This window comes from Aquila chrysaetos, chromosome 5 (assembly GCF_900496995.4).
Source record: "Aquila chrysaetos chrysaetos chromosome 5, bAquChr1.4, whole genome shotgun sequence".
NCBI classification, from domain to species: Eukaryota; Metazoa; Chordata; class Aves; order Accipitriformes; family Accipitridae; genus Aquila; species Aquila chrysaetos.
Window position 1 is genome coordinate 51,339,572 of NC_044008.1, and position 27,235 is coordinate 51,366,806.

The window sequence follows — 27,235 nt, forward strand, 5'->3', positions numbered from 1 at the left end:
TTAAGAGAGCTATAAACTGTCAAGAGTGACCATTTTGTGTCCCTTCCTTGTATTCCTCAAGAAAATGTTGTCAGTGTTCCAAACTACCAAAGCACATAAACACACTGTGCTTGTAGCATCATAAGCAGAAACAACATACTAGCTCGTGGGACAAGAATTGTCCTTTCCTTCTGTCACCATTTTGTGGAAGGAAAAATGAAGAATGGAATCCCTGTCTTGCACCATTCCTCATGGATTCCATGTGAGTGCTGACAGTGGTAAACTTGCATCAGTTAACTATTAAAGTGTGAGGAGGAAAAGTTGTGGTCTGAAATGTTAGTTGTATTAGCTCAATGTGTGCTTCTGTACAAATGTTTAACTTCTTCTAAGTGCACATAGTTTGGAATAGCAAATTGTGAACTAGGGATCAAGACAGTGTATAATACCCTTAAAATGTGACCCACATGTTTTTCCCCCAAAATATTGTGAAAGGTGGTTCAAAATACTTAAGTCGCACTTGAAGTAGTGGGGCAGGATTCTGATCTTAGCATCTATCATTGTGTCACCTGGGTTTTGAAGAGCTGACATTTTTGGAGTAATTACAGAAACTGAGGAGGTTCTGCTGAGTTGAAACTACACTGAATTGTCTCTGTCAAGATTTTAATCAAACTTTTTCAAAGGCACATATTTAATTTTAGCTTTCCCAGTGTGTATTTAGAAAATTATGTTCAAGTGATACTTATTGTCAAAGATGTGAAGAGACATGGAAAGAAATAAAAGATCAGGGTCATCCATGTTTATCTAAATGATTAAATATGGATGTTCTGCTTAATTTCCCTAAACTTATTTTTAGTTTTTCTTCCTAATTAGCTCTTTTTGAATAGAGTAATAAATTAGATCTTTTGACTTTGAACATTTTATTTTCTGCATTTTACAATAGAAATTTTTAGAACTTTCTGTCCAAAGAGCATTGCAAATACTTAACATGAGTGGATTAAATTGCCCTGTTCAGAATGAGAAACAAAGAGAATGAAGATGATGGTGGAGTGGGGTTTTTTTTGTTTGTTTGTTCTTTTAGTATAATACAAGTACATGGAAAAACTGCAAAAAGGACAGATCTCCTGGTTTTAAGTCCCATGGAGATAAAGCTTACAATTACATTTACTTTTCCTCTGCAACTTTTTTATCACTCTGCAAAATTTACCAGAACTTAGGAAATTTTGGTTAGTCCTCTTGTTGTAATGAAGCTGCTTAGACCTCATGAGTGGTTAAGAAGGATACACAACTTTGAACTTTCAGTCTGTCAGATAAATGTAGTAAATCATTCTTCCTTTTTTCTTGCCAACAGTCACAACATTTGATATGCCTGAAATGTTTCAGCTGACTTTAAAGCGTCACTTTATATCATGAAACTGTTATAATAGTGGTTATCAGACTAAAGGACAAAATTATTTCTGTTAACTTAATGCTGATTGCCTGAGTAAAGCAGTGCTTCACTTCCATTTTCTGTATAATAACCCTTGGCAGCTTTTATTCATGCTTAGTTGCAACAAAAATCCGGACACAATCCTAGCTCAATTTTATTTTTTTCTTTGAGTTGCACTTTTCTTGGAGTTTAGACTAATAACTTCTAAAATAATCTGGTTTAGAGCAATTTTTGATGCAATTAATGGTACCTCGTATGAAGGTTTAGTGCAAGGTTTAATAAAAGGGGGTTTATAAATACCAAGATTACCAATCACAGAGAAATAGAGTTAATCATCACTGTTCCCAGACTTCTGAAGTATTTTGAATAAGTTGCTTTAGAGCTTCTAGGGCCATGTAGTCCACAGTGCAAAAGACAGCGCCTTTGGGTGTTTCTCAAAGCTTAAATTAGATAGATTAAAACTGATAAGTTACTTTGAACTGTGTTTGCCTGGATATCAGTATCTATGACTTCAGGTGGTGGTAGTTGTGGTTGTTTTATTGCAGGCAGCTATTCAGCTACTAGCTTTCAGCTGTAGGTACTACTAATTAAGTACTGAGGCTTGATGCAGAGTAGTAGCTATTCTAAAACTGAATACAGCAAAATATTTCAGCTTTAGAATGAGATAGAGCTGAAGTATGAGTGTTCCTGAATGCATTGTATTAGCCTCACAGATGTCCATGCAATCATGTAAGTAATTCATCCTTTAAGTCATGCATACTGGAACATGATTTTTGTTAATTTTGGTTTTGAATGTAAACTTTAGCAGCATCAAAATCTAACTGCACCTCCTTTACAGGGGTCAGTGACTTATCTTTATCCAAAAACTAACTTTCTATGTGTATAATAAAATAGTTCTATATAAGCATTCATTAGCAGGAAAGTTGTATAAATAAAGGTAAATAACAACTGTGCCTTAGAAACAGGTCATTCCAATTACAGTCTTGTTTTTTCCAATGTGTTTTAAAAACTGAGCCTAATTCAGATGGCAGTATCAAACATTATTTTTATGCCTTCATACCCAAATGATAAACCAAAACCCATTGTCCTTTGATCTGGTGCTAGCTTGCTATGCCACAGGCTGTAATTGTAGCAGTGAGATAATTATCAGTAGAATATAATTTTTATAGATTATATAGCTAGACAAAGCTGTTACAAATCTTTGAAGACACAGGATTACCATTTTACCAGTGGTAGGAATGTTTCATTCCAAACAAGGTATTTCATGGGAGATTTTGCTATTGTTTTTCCCCTTCAGATGAGGTGAGAGATACAGGCTATTTTCCAGATCTGAAGGGTAGCTTTCAACATTCCTGTATGTTCAGCTGAGTTAAATCCTGACTGTATTTGAACAAGATGCTCATTATGTGCACTTAATAAGCATCCATTTTACAGTTCTGAAAAAAACCAGGGTTTTGCCATGGCACCATTGGCAATTTTCAGCTCCTGTGATTACAGTAAACAGATAAAATACCACACGGGATATTTTGAAGTCATAAAGTTGTACTTGAAGATAAAACAGGTGATCCCTTATGAATAAATACAGAGATGTTTGTTAAATATATGAAAGAGCTAACAAATCTGGCACTTCCTAGCTGGGTGGTAAAATAACACATTGGCATACTCAAAGATGTGAAACTTTTACTTTTAGAGTGTTTTAATCAGTAGTAATTAATTTTCCTCATCTTGTGAAATACCTTTTAAAGTGTAGTGAAAGTTTTCCTGCAGAGTACTCACTTCAAGACAAATAATTAATAAATACAAACTAATCTGAAAAAAATTGCTGTTGGTTAATAGCATTGCTGCAAACGATATATCAGTTCTTTAATAATCACACTTTATCACTGTTATAAAAGCCAATATTACAATATTGTTGAAACTTCTGTCATTCTGTCTTATTGTGGTCTGCTGTACTTGGTTTTTCCTAAATGTTTATATTTCCAACACAGGTTTTCTTCACTGTGTAGGGTATTTCCCAACTTCGCTTAAAAGAAAAAAGAAAGCTTCTTAGGTTGTATCTTTCAACTCTTGACCCAAACTAATTCTTTGAAAAATTGCTAGCACTCTTGCAAAGCAGAATATAAATTATTTATAGTTAACTATAACAGGCTGAACTGCATTGGTAATATTTTTTTCCTTTCTTTTGGTGTGGAAAAAGACCAAAATCTTTACCTACTATCTCGTATCTCATTTTATTTTGTGCTTTCTGTGGTCCTTTAAAGGCAAAGATTGAATTTACCTTTTCTTAATTAGTCCAAAAATAAGATTCATCCACAGCATTACAGGTTTGTTTTCTTCTGTTAAGAAATTTTATTATCTTTGAGAATCTTCCAATATAAACTCTTCTAACAGAGTGAAAAGTGTTCAATGACCTGAAATAATAGGGCTTTCTGGTATAGAATTGATAGTTTAATTTTTGTCTGTAGTTAATGGTCAATTTATTTTCATTATCTCCCATAGTTTCTTTTACTTATGTTTTAGTTTTGTATAAAGCTGTACTCACATAAGTAACTTTATATAAAAAAAAAATTATCACTTAATTTTCATTGAAGCTACTGTACAATATAAAGTTACTTGGGATGTATGAGGGAGAGGGATTGTGTTTTGCTTTATAGCAGAGAAAAGGCTGCTACTAATGATAAGTCTATACAGGAAATAATTATCTGGCATAATTCTATAATGAATGTGTCCCTATCTGGTGATACTCAGGAGTGGCTATTTCACTTGAAATTTCTTCCCTTCCTCCAGCCAACTTAAAAGCATTCCAATGTAGGCAGTCATTGCTTCTACCTTCAGAGTAGTGCCTTGTATATTTACATTTGTTACAAGATCACAATTATGAATGATCCTTTAGGTTTGCAAGCAAAATAGTGGTTAAGGCTTCCACTAACTAATCACAATATGAATTCACCAGGGGCTTTTTTTCCCTACATTAATGCTCCTTCTGCTTCTGTGCTGCAGTGCGAGTTTCATGCACATGGACAGCACAGTATTGTGCACAGATTTGAATCTGCTGTGCCAGGAGTATAGAGAAAATGGGAGTATCACCTCTCCAAGCGCTCCTAGCTGCCGAGAGGGTACTTGATCTGAACCTGCAAGGTTGTAGAACGGTGGCTCCACACTTCTTTACAAAAGCCTGTACAGCTTACCCAGTGCTTCATCTTTTCAGAGCATCTCACTGCATGAACGGATGTACTGGTTCAAATCAAGTGTCCATCTTGCTCAGTATCACGTCTGCAGCAGTGCGGCCTAGAGCAGATGTCTGGGGAAGAATAAAAACGGAGTAACCGTAATGCTTTCCTGGGTCTTAATCTTTAGCAGTTCAGGGCCTGTTCGGGGCCTGTTGTGGCTTGGTTGTCAGTTAACCCTGATCAGCCTTCCCCAAGCCCCTCATGATTTTGTAGACCTCTATTGTATCCTTGAAACATCTGAAGGGTGCTTGTACTTTCATACCTTTGATCATCCTCATTCTCATTTTTTTTTCTAGTTCTATTGTATCTCGTTTGAGGGGAGAAAACAGCAGCACATAGTTTCCGAGATGTGGGTGAACCAGTGATTTACACAGAGGCACAGCTTTTTCTTCTATTTTCATCAGTTCCTTTCCAAATCTTTCTGAAGACATGAGAGGCAATGCTTCTTTTTTGAAGTACATAAGGTTTTTAAGAGCCTGAATTTGAAATGCATTATCTAGTAATCTGTGTTGCAATCAGATTTATTCATGAACATCTGTTCCATGCTAAGGCCATTGCCCTACCTCCCACCCCCAAGTTTAAAAGTATTTTTTAAATTTTAAACTAATTTTTCAACTTTATTTTATAGGTTTGCAAAGGTACAGATTAGTGTGTCAGCACCTATTATACCATTCCGAGAGACAATAACAAGACCTCCAAAAGTCGATATGGTGAATGAGGAAATAGGAAAACAGCAGAAAGTTGCTGTCATACACCAAACAAAAGAGGACCAAAGTAAAATTCCTGAAGGAATTCAGGTTGATTCAGATGGGCTTGTTACAATATCTACTCCAAATAAACAAGCTACTCTCAGTGTAAGGGCAATGCCGCTTCCTGAGGAGGTAACTCGACTTCTTGAAGAAAACAGTGACTTAATTCGAACTATGGAGCAACTCAATACATCTCTGAATGAAGATAAAAAAACCCATGAGATAAATCAGAAGACTCTGGATAGGATCAAGGAATTCAAACAAAAGTTGGAGCAAAATCTGCAGGGAAGAAAGTGGAGAAATGCTGTTGATCAGATCTGGTCATTTGGACCACGGAAGTGTGGGCCCAATATTTTGTTATATAATTTTGAGGGCTATAAAAGGTCTGTGTGGCAGTGCCTTGGGAATGCTGTGAAAGAAGTAAGTAAATACAGAGACTTTGACAACAGCATAGTAAGTGGATTTCAGCTGGCTACGCTTTCAGGTCCAATGTGTGAAGAACCCCTCATGGGTGTTTGTTTTACAGTGGAAAAATGGGAAATAAATACAGTTGGAGAGATGCTGTCAACTAGCAGTCAGGATTCAGGGGAGTGTGATGCCGTAGAACATAAACAAAATGAAGATACTACTCTAACAAGTGGTTGCACTGATGAAGTTTGCAGTGTGAACGAACACCAGGACAGCAGTCAAAGTGTTCCAAAATCACCTGAGAAAATTAGTAAACACAAGGGAGAAGTTTTACTTGCAGATTGTTATGGTCCCTTCTCTGGACAACTGATTGCCACCATGAAGGAAGCTTGTCGTTATGCTCTGCAAGCAAAACCACAGAGGCTTATGGCAGCAATGTACACATGTGAAATTATGGCTACTGCAGAAGTTTTAGGTAAGACAGACAAAATAAACCTTTGTCAAGAATTTGCTTTCTGAGTTCCAAGGTGAGGTTTTATAAATCAGACTGACTCAGAAAGTATAACTTGATTAAAAGTTTTGTCAGAAGTTTTTTATGGTTCTCCAGTGGATTTGTACAGTGACTCTCTGATGCCTGTAGTATTTATACTGTTCTGAATGAAAATTTAGCATTCTTGCTTATCTGAAACATATCCTTAAATAGCAATGGTACACTTTTTTGGAAGTGCAAGATACAAATTGTTGCCATTTTGTAATATCAACTTCAGTAAGCATGAATATCAATATTGCACCTCATAATTAAGCATTAGTTCCATGAAGAGATGAGGAAACCTATCCTGTTTGTAAAATGAGCGCGCAATCTTAGTAATTGTCATTTCAAGATGGTTTAAGTTAATATAATAATCAATATAGAAGTAAAATCAGGAAAATGAGAGAATATTAAATTATTGTTACAGTCCAGTTGGTAGATTATTTTTCTTTTTAGTAGCATCTGTATCCTTCTGGTATTCAAGTTGCTTACTTTGCAAACCCAATGCATACCAAATTCATGTCACTTACATTACCTTACCACTTATACCTACTTAAACTTGTTTTAATGACCTACTTTACAACAGTGCTTAACTTTCCCTAACATTTGTTCTTGGAGTTTTCCATGGGAGTTGCTTGCACACTAAATCTGATCCAATGCACCAAGGTTTTCATTAAACCTAACTTCCATTGCACTTAAGCTGTCAGCAAATTTACTTTGACTATACTAATCGTGACAGAAATTATAGTATATCCTACATACAATAATCAAAGATTTGGTTATTTGTTGTAAAAATCTCAGCTGTTGTGCACACAAGCATAATGATAGCAGTTATACAAAATAAATGTACAAAATGTACAATTGTGTGTAGGGAAAAGAAATGCCTTTGAATGTACAATTGTTTTGTACAGGTGTATGATCCTGTTCTTTTCTGGAGGTACTCTTTAGTAGGCCTTGTAAAAGGTGTCCTGCAGTAAGCTTATTAGCACATTACCTTAAACTACAACTTACTATGACATAGAACTTCTGCATTTTGAACTATCTTTAATTATATGTTAATATGTAAGAATGCCTATCAAAATCAGACTTCATAGTGTTACACACTACTGTTCTAGGAGCACATTAACACAATACTTCTGACTTTCTATGTCAAACTATAAGCAAGATACCAATTTTCAAACAACAAAAACATTGTATAAATTGCTGTTTTCAAAAATACCCACTACCGAAAAAGCATGATTGTTTATAGTGATGTAATTAACGTGCATTGCCTCATCAGTTGTGCCATAAACCCAAATGGAAGCATGGCTTTCTAATGCATATATCTATATATTTAATGAGTGTAATTTAGGCCTCAGGCATACAAGCAAATTAGTCCAGTCTCATGAATGTGAGTTGTGTGGTAATAACCATGGACATGCACTTGATTCATTACAAATTCATGGGTTTAATTTTTATTATGGAAGTTTAAGCTAATAAATTGTATCCTCATTAGGGGAAGTGAAGAGTATGCATGCTGTCTAGTAAGACTTGGCAGCTGACGTGTGATAAACCACTGGCTTTTGTAACTTCATTCTTTCAGCTGGTCTTCCATACATTGATACCCAGTTTTGTTCAATATATCTTCACATTAATCTGCTTGTTTTGAAGATGTTAGCTTCTGAGAAAGCTAGTTCTTCTATGTTCGTTGTCTCAGTATATAAAGCTTTTTCCATCAAACTTTTCTGGCAATGAAAATAAACTGAAGTGGAGCTGAGGAGACGAGCAAGGAGAGAGCAACACAGAAATGTGTTGCAAGCTTACACGTGTCCAGTGTAACGGGCCTTGGGTTTAGACTTGGGTCCTGCATACACCCAATGTTTTCCAGTAGGTTATACTTTGAGCATCTCATTCCTGCAGTTAGTTCACTAGAGAAATCCATTTTTACACACTCCTGCTTTATGGAAGTTCTATGTAAACTGCCAAAAGCTGAAGAATAGTCTGAACTAGTATCACATGTTTACTTATTATTAGCTTTTGCCTGTTGATATTCCTACCTTTTGAGCTCTTCTTCCCTTCTCGCTTTTGTGTTCTGGAGACTGAAAGCTAGACTCTTTTCATTTTGCTGATGTCAGTGAAACTCAGCTGGGAAAGGACTTTACCAGACTCTGTTGTAGCTTTGGTTTTTTGGATTTTGATAGCAATTGTTATGTCTTTATTTTTTTTTAAATAAAGTTATTAAAATTTTAGATGAGGCATTTTAGGGGGCAATTCACATCAGTTCATAGTATTATCTCTGGCTCAGTTGTGTGAGTGAAAATGTGGAGATTCCAAAACAGAAGAGCAGCTCCTCCTTTCCTGTTTGCTAAGTTTATGGTGACCCCTAGGCTCTTGCAAATGGTGATCCTGTTTTCCTTCCACAGTATTTCTTTCCAGTCTGAAGCTTCATTTTTTTTTTTTTAGTATGCAGGGAATGCAGAAATTGTTTAGCATTTTCACTTGACACACTGAAGCATCCTTCAGTAAAGTGGTGAACAGGACTTAAATATTTTAAGGAGCTGGACTTAATACATATTTAAAGTGAGCCTATTATGCACAGACTTATTCTGTATGTTGCAGCACCTTGAAGCTGTTTTTGAAGTTGCAAAATAACTTGTTTTAACTATTTTGAATAGGAAGATCTTACAGTATTTCTTGGTGATTGATGCTGCTAAATCCATTCAACTAATTAGTGTAGAGGTAGAACCAGTATTTCTTCAGTGTACTGCAGTCTGCTCATAGTGGTAAAACTGAAGACCTTATATAGCTTTGTGATAGCATTAATTGAGGAAATACTCCAGACTGCTTGGATGAAATACATGTAGCTAGAAACCATTTAGTAAGCTATAAATTGTCTTCTGGCTTTTATGTTTTCAAAGAATAATCTTCAGTGAATTATGGCTAGAGTATGTGAATCTAAAGTGCTTTGTGATAAATGTTACCTTACTTACCTCATTAATATGTGTGCAAAGTTCTCTGCGTCCTACTTAAAACAATTACTAAAATAAATATTTTGAATCATAACATTAATAACCTATAAAGTGGTTTTGAACTTACTTGCTTTAACAAATGGCTTTAATATATACTGTGTGGTACATACACAGTATACGTACAGTGACCATGATGTGATGCTGTTTTGCAATGGGTATGTTTAAACTTGCATTTTAAAGCAGTTACTGAATTGTGAGCTGCACTGAGATGGGACCCTTTCATATCTGAGAATTTTCTGGACTCACTGAAATTTCCATAGACTTGAAATGGCTTAGTTATATTAACAAAGGCTGTACATGCATTGCAAACTCAGTGACTTATCTTCAGAATGCCTTAATCTTTTTGTGATTTTTAAATACAGAATCTTAAGTATTTCCTCAATTTCCTCATGAGCAGTAAGAAGACTATTGTGCATAGTACAGGTGAAGTTCAGTCAGAGGAACAGTGAGGAGGTCCTGGTAGTGGCACAAGCAGATAAAATTATCAGTGATGATAGAAAGAACACTTCAACCCACATTTTATTAGAGAAGTATAAACTCTGAAGTGATTGGTGCTGAGCTGATGCTTCATTACCTGCATCTGACAGGAAGATTTAACTGTACTAGCTATGTGCTTGTGCTGAATTTCCTGAACAAGGACCAGATTCTGTATTTAAAAAATAAAGACAAATAAACCCACTCCAGCATTTCCTCTGGTATCCCACAAAAGGCTTACAGTATATATGCAAATCAATGTACGTGGCTATAGTATTGAATAATATCTTTCTGTCAACTCAGAACAGGTGGCAAGTATTATGAAGTAATGTGTATTTCTAATTATTTCCAATAAGAGTCAGGTTTGCCCAGCTGTTCAAAAGGTAGCAGTCTGCATGCATGTTTTTTCAGTGCAATATAATATAAAATATTTGAACCTCTTAGAAATTGATACAAACTTGTTCTTCGCGGCAAGATACTTTTCATTTGACATCTAATACTACCTATTCACATTTGTAAATGAAGGCATTCCTAAAACATTTTTTCAATATATAGATATTCTTGTTTTTATTATCTTGATCAACACAAATGTATTTGTTAGTATTTTTCTGTAGAATACTTAGCCCATAAGTTTGCAAAAACATTTTAAAAAAATTAACTTAATGTCTACTGTAAAGTCAAACATGGGTGTTTTTACAGCTATTTTAATGATATATACACTGCATTTCAATGGATTGAATATTAATTTGGGAAAGAAAAGTAAAAATTATCCATGACTAACTTAAGACTGAATTAATTAAAAAACTAATTGAACATATTAAACATCATAAATATGTAGCATTTCAGATAAACTAGTTTTCCATGATTAGAATAGCACTGCACTATCTGGGACAAGTACCATATAGGGATATGGTGATCCAAACAAACTTCTAAAAGTAGCTGACATATGATTCCTGAAAAACAGTAATATTTCTTAGTAATGTTTCTCAAATATTTGATTGTAAGAAATAAAGTTAGACACATAATCTGTCAAAGTGCCCTTTAAAAAATAGCCATATGGTTGCATAAAATGCAACTAGTTGCAAGCATTATCTAGATCCGTACAGTAATAATAATTTATTAAATGTTACTCATATGGTTCTGCACATTGTAATGGCAGAATATGTTGTTTGTTTGAATTTAATGGGTCCACTTAATTGATACACTTACAAGGAAGAATTTTAGCCAAAGAAGTTATGTATTTTACTTAATGCTGAAGTTTCCTGAATAAATATTTATGTATTTCTTGTCATGATGCAGAATATAAATATACTGGTAAGCTCATCAAAATTATGTCTTTGCAGGTCGCGTGTATGCTGTCTTGTCCAAAAGAGAAGGCAGAGTGTTACAAGAGGAGATGAAAGAGGGGACGGATGTGTTTATTATTAAGGCAGTCCTGCCAGTAGCAGAAAGCTTTGGTTTTGCTGATGAAATCAGGAAGAGAACTAGTGGCCTGGCCAGTCCGCAGCTGGTGTTCAGCCACTGGGAGGTAAAAATATCTATTCACTCCATCTGGTTTGGTGATCTATTTCCTGTAGATGTGGCAGACTGGAATAATAAGTGGAAAAGGTTAAGTTTTGGTCAAGACATTTGATTAATTCCTTTCTGAAATGAAGAGGAAAAAAATAGCTTTATATTAGTCTTATTTCCTTTTATAGATATGGTGTTCAGGAATGTATTTATATTTTGTTTAGATGGGATGCTTTTTTTATTTCAGTAGAAAGTAAGTCCTTCACAAATGGAACGGATTCTTCATAAATGTGTTTTCCTGAATTTTATGTGCCTTTTTTAATGAGTTCTCTGGTAAACTTGTTTGGGGACTGGCAAAAAAACCCCCACAAAACAACCCCAACCTACCACTAATAGAAAATGTAACAATAAATTTAATGCATATGAAAGTTAACCTTTAAGGGGTTAGCAGACACCTAGGTATTTGTTTTTGTTCTTATATATTCCAATGCATATTTTGATACTTAAAGGCAAAGGGAATAGATTTCGTTCTTTTAAAATTGAGTCTGGTGATAGTAAGTAGAGGTGTCCTCAAAATCATTCCCTTTGGTCATCTTTGTCACTTAAAGAAATGAGGTGAAAATGAAGGTGTAAAGGAAATATGCAAGTGGGAAAGCTGATAAGGAGTGTCATCAGCTGACAGTGCACTGCATTTTGTTCCTATGATGTGGATAGTAGGTCTTCAAGGAGAAATATAAAAAGCTGTAAGTCAGAGTTCCTTGTTCAAGACAAACAAACCTGCATTGTAGGCTTCTCGGAAGACTCCACTGAAGGAGCTAAATATGGGTTCAAGGGCAAGAGTTAGTGGGTATAAGCTTTTCACATGAAATTTTTAGAATAACTGAAGTCTAGGTTTTTCTGTTTGGGTGCGGGTTTCTTTTGTTTGGTTGGTTTTTTTCTCTTTAGTCAGGTGTTCCTTTATTTGGTGTTAGGACCATAGAAACTTTTGTAAATGGATTAGAAAGTCTTTTGTTTGTTTGTTTTTGTTTCATCTTTGGATTTATTTTGTGACCTCAAATGTCAAGTCTTTGAGTACAAACAACTGCAGATTTTTGAGGTCAGTAATACTCCATGCAGTTGGCAGCTATGGTTCGTTTACCACTGTTTCTGTCCGATGTATGTGCTGTTTTTTCACGTGGTGTGGATTCTTCCTCATTTCCTGTAGCTAAATTGTCCTAATAGGTAGTATCTGTTAAATATTTCACTGGCAGTATTTCTTTATTAGTAATTTTAACTGCTTTAGGAATTTTATGTGGATGCTAATGGCAAAGGAGGATCTCTGCAAACCAGCCGAGTCACGTGCTATCAAAAGAGTTGGGAATCGTTGAAATAGCACACTTGGAAAAAGTACATTATTTTTTCCTTGGCAGTGGTACCTTACTGGTGTTAGAAAATGCAGTGGACCAGGGACTTACCTTTCCTCCCTCATTACTGATTCATTTAATCTTCTTGTAACTAAGTCTGACTTCACAGAGAGCCACGGAAGGGAAAAACAGGGCTACACTGAATGAAAAAGAAAAAAAAAAAAGGCAACCCTCCACAGATGGTATATACACAAAAAAATAGATAAAGCAACAACTTTTTGAATATAGGGATCTAGGTGTAAGCCAGTAACAGATTAGGTACCTCAAACCAGTGAGTGTTGGCAGTATTGCATACAATAGTCTTGTCAGTTTTGGATGTTCTCATCTGAAGTGCAGCTGGTGAGGTTTTGTGGCTTAACTGGTCTTTTGTCTGAACAGCCTCTGATATCAGTGCCCTAAAGGAATATCAGTCAGAACGACGTTAATTCCAGCTAACCATTATTTTGTGCCAGTTTCTTTAGGATTTGTAGCTACTGTGTGCTCCAATACTAAGCAAAAACATAAAAACCCCTTGCCTCTCTGACTTTCCCTTCTATCCCCAAACCTCAATGTGTATGTTCACTCTGTCAGATGTTACAAATTTCACATAAGAAAATGTTCACATGAAATTATAGATATGCATAGGAGAGGGAGATTTGAACAACTGTCAACATTTTCTAAAATTGACCCTCAAGAGAGATAATAATTACAGCTAGTATATTACAGTGCAGTGGTAGTAGGAAAAAAGATTGTGAAGCCAGTCACCTTTCCACTTGGCAAACCTGTTGGTGGGGAGGGTTGTTTTTTTTGTCACATTGAAAGTCATGCTCGCATATTTTTGTGACAAAATAAGCCTTTTGCTAAGCTACTAGCAATGTTGGCTCTGTGCCGCGATGGCACAGGGAGTGCATGCTACTCTCACATCAGCAGAATTGCTTAATAAATACAATTTTCAGAATCTATAGTGGTGCTATGACAGAGAAGCCAGAAAAAATAGTTTTGTGTCTCAGATCACATGAGTAATTTTTAGGGCTTTTATCTGTTTCTTTTTCCTCTTTATATTCTGCTAAAAACAACCCCCCCAGATTAATAAAAAACCCTATCGGGTTTCATCAGGTATTAGACATGACTTTGACATTGCTACATTACTGATGAGTTATGATGGTAAATGTATATACATGATAAACAGCAGCATTTTGTTTGAATCCCAATTATTTAATTTATCATTATGTAAGATAATAGGATGTGAACTCTCTCTGTGTAATCTTATGCTATTTTTTCCTTAGTGCTAAAAATGGAAAGGGTGTGTGATAGCTACTTAGTTTTGTTTTGCTTTTCCAATGTTACCGAGTGTATGGTTGCTGCTTTAATTACATACTATCTAAACCCTTCCATGACATTCTGAATGAATTCTGTGTTAGTGGTGTTTTCTCACTGTGCTCAGCTCATTAGCTGAGTACCTGGGACATGTATTCCTCTACACAGATTCTTTCTAATGTATTGTTGTCCTCATTTTACAGATAGTGGAATAGACACTTCTTGGTATTTTTAAACTTTTAAACATTTAATCTTATGGAAATCACATGCATAAAGTATGTTTGAAGAAATGAGGTTTGAATTAATTTTTTTATTATTCTTATATTTCATTAATATGATCTGTGGACTATAAACACAGGAAGGTCAATGATAGAGCCTACATTTAAATGAAGCCATTTTGGTCTCTGTGGAAATGAAATTACCATTTTTTTTTCTTCAGTTAATGAATGTATTTTGTATAGTTCAGAGTGCTCCAGCCCCAGGGGATGGAGCAATACATGTATCGAGGTCTATCTTGTCAGATACTCCTTTTTTATTAATTTCTTCTGTCACGCTTATACAATTTATTCCTGCCTGTAGAGGACGGCACCAAATAACTGTTAGCGGGAGATTTCAGTTTGGTCCCCGTTTAAACAAATTAATTTCAAAAGTCAGCCAAGTATTTTCTTTTATGATATCCCTAGGCAAATGTTAAATGTATTGGGTTTACGTGGCCATATTTTCTTAGATTTCAATATAAACTTTTTTCTGAATTCTTAGTTTAAAATGTATAACTTTGGGATAATTACAAACTCCTTGTATTTTTTTTATTCCTTGAATTAATAATACATCTTCAATTAGTGTATGTTTTTGCCTGAGCCTGTTTCCTTTGTTCTCTCAATTCTTGCAGTTACATCTTTCACTCAATCATGTAATTTTATCTTAATCATAAGGTTCTTTGAACAAGAAGGTATTTGTGATTGCACAATGCTTAGAATAATGGAGCTCCAATCCCATTTGGGAAGTCTGTGTTATAGTAAAAAAATAATGCATGTGGGTCTAGTCAGATGCTGACTGAATTAGCAGCAAGTGCGGAAACTGTGAGACATCTACTAGTTGTAAAGTTGTGAAATGTATAGTATTCCTGTTAACTTGCATCTTTTAAATTGCATAATGATTGGCTGTTGGACACACTTTTATTCTTGGGGGGGCATGGGCAAACTGTAAACACATGTTTAATCTGAATTCTTTTTCAATATCCCTTCTAAGTAGATTAGTGTCTGGAATATGCTTTAGGGCTCTGGAGAAAGGTAAGAGAAGGACTGCATATAATAATTGGTAGGAATATGAGGCATTCTGAATCTGGAAGTTTTATATTCTGAATTTTAATTTATTCCTTTCAAACTGTAAGTCATTTTACAACTCAGAAGATGAGGGCTTAATGTAGAAGTTGCTGAATGAGATTGTTAAGCCTGCATTAAACAGGAAGCAGACTAAGGTAATGGGAGAGACTCTAAGAATCTGTGAATCTATACTAGGTTTGAACTGTAACTTTACATACATCATTGTGCCAGTGACAGTTTAGGCATATAAATGAATTCTAGGAGTAACCTGGAACCTTTCAAATATGGAAAGCTCGTTGTATTGCCCAGGATATCTGAAGCTAATTAAAATAGTAAATAAAAGTGGTAGTGGTGTGGCTTTAATTTTCCCTTTCAATACCTGTTTCTTAAGTAATAGGAAAAAATGCAGCAGTAGAGCCACACGTCTCCTTTTTTTCTTTCAAATTCCCAAATTCCTGTTTGTAGCTACTGACTGAAGTCAAGGCTAAAGCTCAGCTGTCACTGATTGAGACACAAACAAGGATGATGCTCTTGAGCCGAAATAAACTTCTATGAGTTTATTTTATAACTAAATGTGTAAATGTTCATTATTACAATATTTATTGGAAGAGGAGTTCCTCATATCTGACTTCAGGCATTTTAAAGCCTTGGCCGTCCCCTTTATATATTGTGAATGGGATCTCTGAATTATGAAATACTGTTGGATGTTCATTTTACTTGTAGGGAATCTACGCTCCTAATGCATCTCTGTACATTAAACATCTGAAGTTTGACTGCAGGTTATTCCGTATCCCCTTAAACCTCCTCTCTCTGAAAGAAAACAAAAAGCTATGAATCTGATACTTTTTTGGATTTTTGAAGCTTTTGGAAGATGGCTATGGATACAAAATAAGTGAACTTTACTGTTGGGTTTATGACTTCCATCTCTCTTGCTTGCTCTCTCTTTTTTTTTTTTTTTCCAGTTGTATTTTTGCCAAACATTGTAATATACAATCCAGAGCTGTTGAGAGAAAATACTCTGAAGGAATAGAGAGAAATAAAATTGGGAGGTTTTTTCCAAGCTGGTTATGAAGAGAGCAGTCTGTTTTCATGGTTTCTTTTAAATGCCTGTATAAAAGTAGATATAATAATCTTGAGAAGAAGATATATTATTTCTTTGACACATAAGATGATCGATAGTGATGCAAAGTGGCAGCATTCTGTGAAGCAAAGATTTGGCTACAAGGTAGTCAAACAACTGGTAAAAAGGGAGGCTGAAAATTAGTTGTTGGGTTTTTTTTCTTTCAGGATGTGGTGTAGAGATTAGCTATTTGTAAAATAGGCAAGCTGTTACACAAAGTATTTGGTACAATGTGAAAGTTTGTGTTTTAACAAAATAAGTGTGACTTGTTTTTATTTTGAGAATGTTTATGTGTAGGTGCTTCTGTAAAATTCTTTAGCATATTGTAGATATTTCTCCTCCCACCCTCTGCTGCTTAATCCTCATCCCCAGCATGATGTTCTGTGGAAGTGTTTCAGGTGCTCAGCACTTCCCACAGTCACTCAGTACGCCTAAGCAGGAAAGGAGGTGATATCTGCTTTCCACTGTGGTGGAATGGGCACAGCAAAATGGAGAATTTGAATCTGCAGAGAGAATATTCTCTTCCTTTCTGAATAAAAGAAGCATTTGGGGCCTGTAAGGGTTTACAGAGGAATAAGATACCTGTTATGAAAGGGTTTTTCACTGAGTAAAACCAGTAAGACCCCATAGGTGGTTAAACAACAACCAAGAAATGACACAAACTTGCAGAATCTTTCCTTGAGATTTTAAGTTGTGGTTTCTTTCAAGGACAGGCTGAGATCCTGGCTGCTCTGAAAGCAGAATGGCAAAATTAGTAAGTTTCTACCTATTCTTCAATTGTATATTGCTGAGCGAAAGTATTTCAGCGCTGTAGTACAGAAATCGCTTAAAAAATGGTATTCAGGCTGCTCTACATTACAGGTTGTGGGAGCTCCTAGTCATATGCTAGCATCAAGCTGTTTTACCTGGAGTTGATGGAAAGCAGCTGTTGATGTGGAGATTGCTTTTAAAGTTGCCAAATGTCATCTTGCAACACTGCTCTAGGATCTATATTTTCTTTCACATGGAAGTAAGGAATGACTTGGAAAACTACCTGTCAGTACGGGCACGAGCATGGTATGTGTTAGGCGGTAGTGGACTGCCATACTGCCAGCACTGCTTTCCAGACTCTGTAGCTGGTTGGGTTAAATACAGGACTTAGCCATACACTTGGGTACCTTTGCATTACACTGTGTGTGAAACTCAAGGAAGGGCTTATTTACTGAGATAATGGGTCTTTCTGGATCTGAGGTCACAGGAGAGTAGTCAAGAAATTAGCCTCTATCCACTTTTGAGATTGTCATCTCCTCCCTGCTCTGTTCCACATCCCAAAAATGTACGAGGCACTGTTTAGAGCCCACCCCAATCCACCTGACCTCAGTCTTATTGGGTACCCTGCCTAGTGTTCTCTGTTCTGGAAGCACGCTACCGGTATCCAAATGGGCTTGCACCATTTGGTTATGTTCAGTACAGAAGCACTTTTACAGCATTACCCAGCATATTACTGAAAACCCAGCAGGTAACATTTTTTCAAGGTTACATTTCACATAAAACTCTGCAAAGTTCTATCATTTTACCTGAAAGGTAGAGGTAATTTCCATTTGATGGGGCTGCTTCAGACATCTAAGACATGCATATGAGCTGTACCCTTTTAGTTGCATCGTCTATGTCATTGCTAAGTGATGGGCACCATTTGAATCGTGAATGTTCTTGAAGTATCTTTCTAGCATCAATTTTTCTAAGGTAGAAAGGATTGTGATACACCAAAGCCTGTGTCATCTTTGAAATTGTGCATAATAGTTCTTCTGAAATTTTTTTTTGAAGAACAACTTCTGGCATAATGTTTTTCTTGGCATGCTAAGGGCTGATTGTGGTAGTGCCCAATCACACTGAATTTAGTGGTTCTTGGGATTTCTTACTAAGCAGTTCATGAGGGCCATAATGTTGCTTGCTGGTCTTAAGATCTTCATTGGACAGTGTAAGACTGCTCTTTCTATTCATGGTCGAACTAAAGAATTTTCCACACTGATGATATTTGGCTCAAAAGAAATTTTCTGTCCTCATCAGGCAGTAAGGACCAGTAGGGGAAATGCTACTAGGAACATGGCTGGGTTCCCGGATTTGTCTGACCTTTTGGATGAACTAGGCAGATCCCTTCTGTTTGCTTTTGATGCTTCCCTCAACCTTGTTTTGCATAATTAGGCTGCCTTAGGCAGAGACTGCTTCATACCATCATTTTGTGAAATACACTAGACAATGGGACACAGATCACTATTGGAGCCATCTGGGTGCCACTGAAATGCAAATAATAAATCATCCTCAAATTAAGGCTTAAAATTCCAATTCCTCTTGAATTGGAAGTGATCTGTTCTAACTCAAATCTTACTGAAAAGTTTGATTAGCTTATATAATCAATTGCAGAATTTAGTACACATTGTATTGTCTTCCAGCATTAACATAGTACACTCGTAGTATTTGTATTTTTATGGATTAATTATTACAGGTATTCAGATTATGTCTCTGATAAAGATACAGGCATTTATTGTTTGAATAATTAATGTGGAAGCTGTTAGGCTAAAAGAAAATGACAGCTGTTTTGCCTATGCTACCCTGCATGCGGTTACTAAACAAGTCTTATGAGACTTCATTGTTTGGGTGTGTTGGTTTGAATAGTTGTGACATTTAATGAAACATCTTGCTTTAGAATGATTTCTTTTTCTCAAGAGCACCCTTGCACTTACAGTATTTGAAGTAATCTATTCACTTCTTTTGAAATACCTAATCCCAGCTGACTTCGTTATAAACAGTGTTTTATTTATACCTAGAGTGGGCTCATAGTTCTGCAGTGAGCTATGGAACACACTCTTCAGCATGTATTTGACTGTTTCTTTTCTTTTAAGTGTAATGGCATTCTAGTGATTTGTTTATAGTCATACTTTAAACAAATTCTATCACCCAAGACTTTTATAAAGTAGATCAATGAACATATTGTTAAACAATACTATTAAGGAACACTTCCATCACTTAAGAATTGCATTTGCAATAACAGATTTAAGAATTGTATCAGCTGCTGTGCACTAATTCATTTTACTGTATTGCATTTTGTATGGCTGCATTTAGAGAAAATACTTTTTCTCTAATAGAGTAAATGCTTGTCCAGTGATCCACTACACAAACCTTGATTTATAATTCACTTTTTGAAAGAAATTGTTTTCAGAAGAACCATGGGGATGTAGCGTAGAAATATTTGGTTGTGTTAACTAGGAAGCAGTAGCTGTCTTGCTGCTTTGTCATGCATGCTTTGGAGGAGTGATCATGTCTTTGTTCTGGGCTGTTTGGAGTCAAGGCTGCTGTTGTCCCCATCAGATTATTCTGGTGCTGAATAATAAATAAGCATAGGCCAGTGGCTAGTTTATGCTGTTATGAGGAAAAATTCCCAAGTCCTGGCAAAAGTTCCCGAAGAAAAGGTACACTGAATTTCCTAGTTATCAAATCACACACAGTGTGGTGGTATTTTAAAATGTACTTTACCATAATGCTAACGATACCATTACGTCATTAGTTTTGCAGTGTCTTTCTCCTAATATTGGTTCCTCTTGATGTTACACTGGGGGTATAAACAGTTTGGCTGTGATAATTTTCTTGTCACCCCTGCTCAGTGGTTCCCAGACACACATGGCACACAGGCAGAATGGGAGAAAGGCGGACAAAAGACCTTTGATAGAAGGTTAACTGAGTCACTTAAAGTTGCTCGAGTCACTTAAAGATTTTTTCAGCTGTGAAAGGCATGTTATTTTGAATTTCCAGTTCCGTTTTGATTGAAGTTTTTGTTTAGGAGTGTAACTTTTTGAAAAAGCACTGAAGATGCTATCACATTTCTGTTTTTAAAATGAATCTTAGGCTATATGGTTTAGTTTTGTACTGAAAAATTAGTACATGGAAACATCTAAATAATTTTAAATTAAAGTTGACATGCAACATAGAATAACATTTGTGGGTGTCTTTTTCTGCTTTGATCCTGTGGATCTTCCAGGATCCACAGTACATGCCCTCTGTTAAATGGCTACATCGTATTCCAGAAGGATCAGTCCATTTAGAATCTAATTAATCATTTAGGACTTTATCCAGACAAAAACTCAATTTCTGTCACAGATTCCAGAGTCATCCCTATGCGGTTCCCATGAATACAAACAATAGCTCAGGGGCTAAAAAGCTTCTCAGCTCTGAATCCAGGAAACCCAGACCCACCATTCTGACAACTACTATTGTAAGCAAATTGATGACAATGCTTTTGGAGCATTATACGGAAACGTTTTTTTTTTCTTTTGCTTGCTTTTGCTGTATTAACAGAGTATGGGGAATGATGGATGCCACCTGCTATATGCATTTACTTTGATTCATTAATATGATGTGAATAGAAGAGGGACAGTCTAGTCTGTGCCCTCACCTTCACTTACAGAATCAGAACTTTTAAAAAAGAAAACTTCTGACTTTTTTTTGTATCACTGTGTCAGTAACACCTCTGTGTGGTTATATTAGGGTTACATTAACATGGCTATTTGCTGACTTCTTAAAGGAGATGCACAGCTGATGCCCCAAGTTCCAGCTGACTCAGTAGAACTGTCTTCCTCCTTCTCATTACTTACCATGGTGTGGTAATACAAATACCGTGTTCTAATTAACCTCATCTTTTGCAGTGTGTCCACACCATTCAGATAGGCATGATCCTCTAACAGAAATTTCAGATGCCATCATAACTCGTTCTAGAAGCAGTGTGTAGTGCCTGAATTATTTAGACAGGTTGAGAATCAAAGCTAGCTCCTGAGGTGGCTTTTAAAACCCACTTTATGTCCCTTTACAGTGCTGTTCTGCATCATGTAGCAGTACAAGGTTCACTCAGGATTCTGTAGCCCCATGCTGCAGTAAGTTTGCAGGTTTACCCTTGCTGGCTGCTAAATACTAAATAGTACATACATTTGAGCCTCCTGTTATGTCGGCTTTCCTGAGAGCTAGAGATACCTGTTGAAGCATAAAGAATTATTATCAGTAGAAGAAGTATCCAGTGCAAAACTTCAGTTAACAGGAGTAGAACAAGTCTTTAATAGATTATTGAAAGAGCCAGTCTGTTAAACCTGGGGATTTTTTAAAGCATCCATCACTGCAGTATTTAAATATTTACAGGTAGATTAGTTCGCTAAGTTCAATTTTGTATACTTTTGGACTCCTCTGTTGTATTCATTCTTCAAGAACCACTGTTTCACTGTTTTTCTCTGGGCGTAACTTCTGGGTGTTAGATTTCTTGCTGATGTAAAAAAAAAACTTCATCAAAGGGGATAGTAACAGCCTTTAAAGTTATCATAGTTTGTAGCTGTATAATCTCCCTCAGCAGTACGGTCTGGAGCAAATCCATTGAGCATGAATCACCTTTTCTTATTCATGTGTTCTTGGACTTTGAAATTTTTGTTTGTTCAGCTCTTTAGGCAGATTATGAATGGGAATGTTCAGTATGAACATCACTACAACTTCATCAAGTCAACATGCAATTTTTGCCCAAAAGTTGGAAAAATCCCAGTAGTCTTCACTGCCTCTTTTCTTTATTTCTAATGCATAAAAGAATGGTAGAATTTTCAAGCTCTCCAAGAGTGAGGACCATTCTTTTTGTATTGATGTAAGCTTTAAGTTTCTAGGCATTGATTACAAGGCCCTATACAAGACATCAGAATGGGTATGACTCAGGCAGATTCTTCCATGGTTAGACAGTCCTCCTTACTTTCATTTTAAAAATAAATGTAGAAACATTTGGAAAGCTAAGTTTTGTACTGTTTATTTATGAGCTGTGCTTGCTTTTGGTTTTCAGCCAGACAACCCTGTGCATAGTCATTTCCCACCTAAACAATTGAGATTGGATGTTACTTTCAGCACGAGTAATATTCCACTTAATTTACCAGCATTGAACCTACAATGTTAACCTAATACAAAATAGTCATCTTCTGCCATAGTCATTTTCCTAACTCCCCCTAATTTGTAATTTGTTTGATTGTGTTAGGTGTTATTTAAGATGAGGTGTTAAAATAGGACTTCACAATTGTTGATGTTTCTGGGGAAAATTGTCCATCTTAAGCCATCATTTTTTAATTCCTGTTCTTGCTAGTTTGTGTAACTTAAATAAGCATTAGGAAATTTTGCTTAGTTTGAAATATCATATGGCAATTAAAAGTATTTGTTGGAAGAAAAGGTTTATAACACTACGCTAAAATTGGTAGTTTAGGGAAGTTTGTTCCCTCCTTGTCAGTTATTAATGTTAGTGCTAGTATTATATATTTCAGAAATTATTATAGAGTGATGTCCTCAATTATTGTCACAACTATCACAATTCTTACAGTAACTAATACTTGTCTGCACTCCTTTTTCCATGAGGATTTTGTTTAAGAAATGGATATAGTATTACCTTTGGGTTTTTTAGTAAAAATATATTACCTGTAACTGCATCTTGTGAGGAAATCTACAATCATTTAAGTGAAAAAAGTATTTTTGAAATTTGCCACAGAACCCGAGTAACATATATGGTCAATTTCATTCCTTCCTAATGCTCAATGTGTAGCATTCTTGGAAGGTGACCTTGTTATTTTTCACTAAGTTCCTTAGTGCTCATTAACTACAGTATTTTTTACTCTGTTTTATGGTTAATTGTCCACTAATGGGATGGAAAGTTAAACCTCAGGACTAAAACCCTACACAATTTTGGTTGGTCACCCAGACATCAGTTCACTAAGGAGCATTTCTCAGATTTGATTACACATACACGTTATATGAGTTTAAGATTTGATGATCACGCTTGATGACTTTAGTACTTTCTCGTGCCTGCAACAGTTTAACGAGTAGAACTGAGTTGGATTCTTAGGAGCTTAGAGTTGGGAGGGTGTCTCCTTTATCTTTAGGTCTTAAAACGTTTACTTGGAAAGTTAAAACTTCTTAAAGTAATATGAGAGTCACTAACAGTAACGGAATAAACTGTTATCTTTGGCTAGCTAATTAAGCATTAAGCCTAGAACTTGTGTGAAATCTACATAGTCCAAAGGTAGAGAGTAAATATATCTTCAGACTTTCTTGGGGAATTAAAAATGTTGTAGCTTTGCTGTGCAGGATAAAATGAGGAAAGGTTTTAAAGACTTTGTAAGATAACTACATCTTTGACATACTGTCTATGGTAGCCTGAGAAGTGTGGGGTATATAGGATGAACTGAGGATAAAGACATGTCCAGTTATTCTCTGATCATGTTAGATCTGAAATCTCTTCCAGAGGAGGGCCCCTGAGATATTAAGCTGCAAGAACAGCTCTGCGAAATAAGTTAGCACCAGAAATAATGATTTTTGAACCATCTGTCAAACTCGTAGGGATGGAAGAACGTCAGGAACAGAAATAAGCAGAAACCTTCAGTTCTTATAAATTCTAATAAAATCATAGTGACATAATATTCTAAATAAGGAATTCCTTCTTGAAAACTGAGAATTTTCTGAATGTTATTTGGCATTGTTTGCTGACTGGCACTTAAATTTGTTTTTAAAATTGTGTGTGCAGATAAATGCAACTGAATTTGAAAAGCTACTGTGGGCTTCTTATGACGAGTGCTACATAGTGTATCTTAACTCTTGTTTTCTGCTTAAATAGTTAATTGCAGGCTTTCCAGAAAACTCTTATCTGCTCTGCTTTCATATTTCTCTACTTCAGAGATTGATTACCTGAAATGTACTAATAAACCTTTGTACTACTTTACTTTTTTGTTTGTTTGTTTTTATAGATCATTTCAAGTGACCCATTCTGGGTACCAACCACTGAGGAAGAATATTTGCACTTTGGGGAAAAGGCAGACTCAGAGAACCAGGCCCGCAAGTACATGAATGCAGTAAGAAAGCGAAAGGGACTTTATGTAGAAGAAAAAATTGTGGAGCATGCTGAAAAGCAAAGAACTCTCAGTAGAAATAAGTAGCTGTGTCTGCTTCCTTTCTCTCCTGACTCAGCTAAGTGCGGGTGGATTATTTTCTATGCAGCAGATTCAAAATTTCATCTGGACTTTGTTCTTTGACACCACTTTTCTTACTTTCTGTAATGTCTGTGGCTTATGTTTTAATAAACTTAAGCCTTTCCAACTTTTATACAGAGAAAATAGTTTATTTATTTAAATAAAATACAGGCATATTCATTGTAATTGGTCTCAATTTTTAAAATATAGTGCCCTATTGAACTTTCTGTCACAGGATTAGGAACTCCTAATTTAATTTGTTTCTTTCTGATTTATCAGTTGTAATTACATTTAGAGCTGGTTAGCTAGTTTGTTGCAAATAAACTATGCACTGAATTTAGCTCCTTTTTGACTGTTTTTTAAATTCATTTTAATTTCTGTAATATATTTGTACTCACCAGTACTTTCCATAGTTACCTGTATGCAAATAGATGTAAGCCTATTAGGAGTTTCTAAACTATTTGTTTTACTCTGTTCCTCATGTAAGCAGTCATCTAAAGCTGTAATGTATCTTCTTTAAATCAGAGGGCAGGCAAAAATAGCACATGTGGAAGACTAAGCACTGCAAACCAAGCAAGGTTTGTCTTTTTTCTCTCCTTAGAACACATCTTATTAAAAAGTTCCTATGATTGTCTTAAGCTGGCAGCTGCTGTCTCTGAACTAGGCACACAGCTACCTCTGCCAATCCTGTGTGTTTACAGGCTCTTGCAGAAATTTCTACCCATTCAGCCTGTTGTCTTGAATTCAGTGAAGGGAAACAATTGCAAAAATATACAAAATGTCTTGCTGTTTGCAGGTGTCTAGGATGTAAAAGGCTCCAAAATGATTCAGACCAAGACTAACAGGAAAAAAAGTCCTCACAGGGTATAAGTTTTAGTTAAGAAAAATGGAAACCTTGGATAGAAGAGAAACATGATGCATGGATTATCTTCTCATTTGGCTGCTTAGATTTGTAAAAGGAAAAGACAAGAATTCTAGAAGGTTAAGACTGAATAGATAGGTGTCCTTGAAGAGTTTCTGATATTTAGTTAAATGAATGGGACATAAGTCCTTAAATCTTGTGCCAGCTGGCTTTCTGCTACCTCTTGTCTTTGCTAATTGCTAAGAGTTCTGTTTCAGATAGCCATGCAAATGGATTGTCTTTTTCTTTCCAGAATATAACCATTTTTTTAAATTTGTGATTGCCTTGTACTCCTTTAGCACCTGTTTGGTCTTTCTGAATAAATGTTCTGTGTCTGTCAGTTAATGCAGCAGGCAGAATTTACTCATATCAGTTTTGCTTCTTGTGGGAAAGAAAACTGTTACTTGTTTCACAAGTAGAATGATTTTCAATGCTTAACTTTTATTTTAAATAGCAGCCTTTTCTTTTCCAGCTTGTTTGCTTTCATTATGGAAATGTTTCCTTTCAAGATTGTATTTATGAATTATTCAAGAAAATGAAATATTTGCCTTTCTTAGAAGGTTGTTCCATAAATTGCTGTTGTTTTGCAAGGGGTGTCTGAACAGCAGCCCTATTAGAACTTGAACAAACATACTTATGTAGTTTGGGCACTGCCGGCTGGTATAGCCATGGCAGGCGTGGTAACTTACTGCAGCCTGCAAAAAACCAGGTGACATAAATGTTTGTAATGAGACCCTGGCTAATGCAGTTACCCTGCTGTAGCTGAATCCAAGATAGAGTTGGGGGTGTCTGGCCTGCAGTCACAAAGGTGTTTGAATAGGTGATGTAGAGACGGACAGGTTGGTGATTGTTATGACCACGTAATTGCTAACTGTAATCTACTACACACTATACTTGAGTAAGCAGAAAGAGCGTTAACATAGATGTAAAAAGATTTAACAATAGCTTTCATGTTTTGTTATGGCATATTTTTGGATTGCATCTCAAGCAGCATAAAGATGCTAATTCAGGATGTTGCAACACTATTATTTGTAAAAAGCAAAAACTCCACTAACTGGCAGAAGAAGATCAAGTGAACCTGCAAGAACTGCTAGCAGCAATATTTGAGATCTGTTTTCTTTAGTAACAGCTACTAGTGGGAAGAGAATCTAATTGGTTATGTGCCATGAATCTCTAAGCATTTTTCTCTGGATTATTCAAAAAAGTAACTTGATGTAGCTGTTTTTCCCCAGCCTTGTTACACATACATAACAATATGACATAATTTTGGAAAATCTCTGCAAAGCAGGGTAAATAACTTGCTGATGGAGCAAGCCATGGAAAGATTTAATTGAGAGCTAGCCAATTTTTAATTTCATTTTCCATTACCAGCTTTATTGCTAAATACAATACATATTTAAAATGAGCATACACAGCTCTTAAAATATTTTATATGTGTAAATGTTCAGTACACTTTTAACTTTCTAAAAACTATGCACTTAATTAATGTGATTTGGCTCTACTGGCTTTAGTAGAATCAAGGCTCCTCACAACTGATAATGTGTAAAAACAACAGTCAGCTTCTATGTGGTAATAGTTACTAGAGGATTATAACTATTCACTGGGCAAACCATGATTCCACTTTGTAGAAAGAAAAAACAAAAATAGGAGCTAGATTTTCCCAGAGAAGAATAAAGACCAAGCAGTGGCTAACAAGCCCCTTTTTCGTCTCTGGCCACACTTCTTTTATCTTTTTGCTTTAAAAAATCTTTCATTTTCTCAAGCACTAGTAATATTAGGAGATTCACCCCTTTTTTTTCCCCCTATATTTTTTTTTCTTTCTTTCAACTGACTTCACTTATATTTTAAAGCAGGAGTCCGAAAGAGAAATCAAAGTATAAC

The 27,235-nt window shown here is 35.7% G+C and overlaps 1 protein-coding gene across 1 annotated transcript in view; it reads left to right on the plus strand.

The window, feature by feature from the left end:
* EFL1 (elongation factor like GTPase 1) overlaps positions 1 to 24,793 on the plus strand; it is an 80,885-nt gene extending 56,092 nt beyond the window's left edge. Inside the window, exons 18-20 of the mRNA XM_030013725.1 lie at positions 5,264 to 6,267; positions 11,147 to 11,331; positions 24,232 to 24,793. Coding sequence (XP_029869585.1) covers positions 5,264 to 6,267; positions 11,147 to 11,331; positions 24,232 to 24,420 — 1,378 coding nt within the window. The 3' untranslated portion in view covers positions 24,421 to 24,793. The remainder of the gene's footprint in view (positions 1 to 5,263; positions 6,268 to 11,146; positions 11,332 to 24,231) is intronic.
* The last annotated feature ends 2,442 nt before the right edge of the window (positions 24,794 to 27,235 follow it).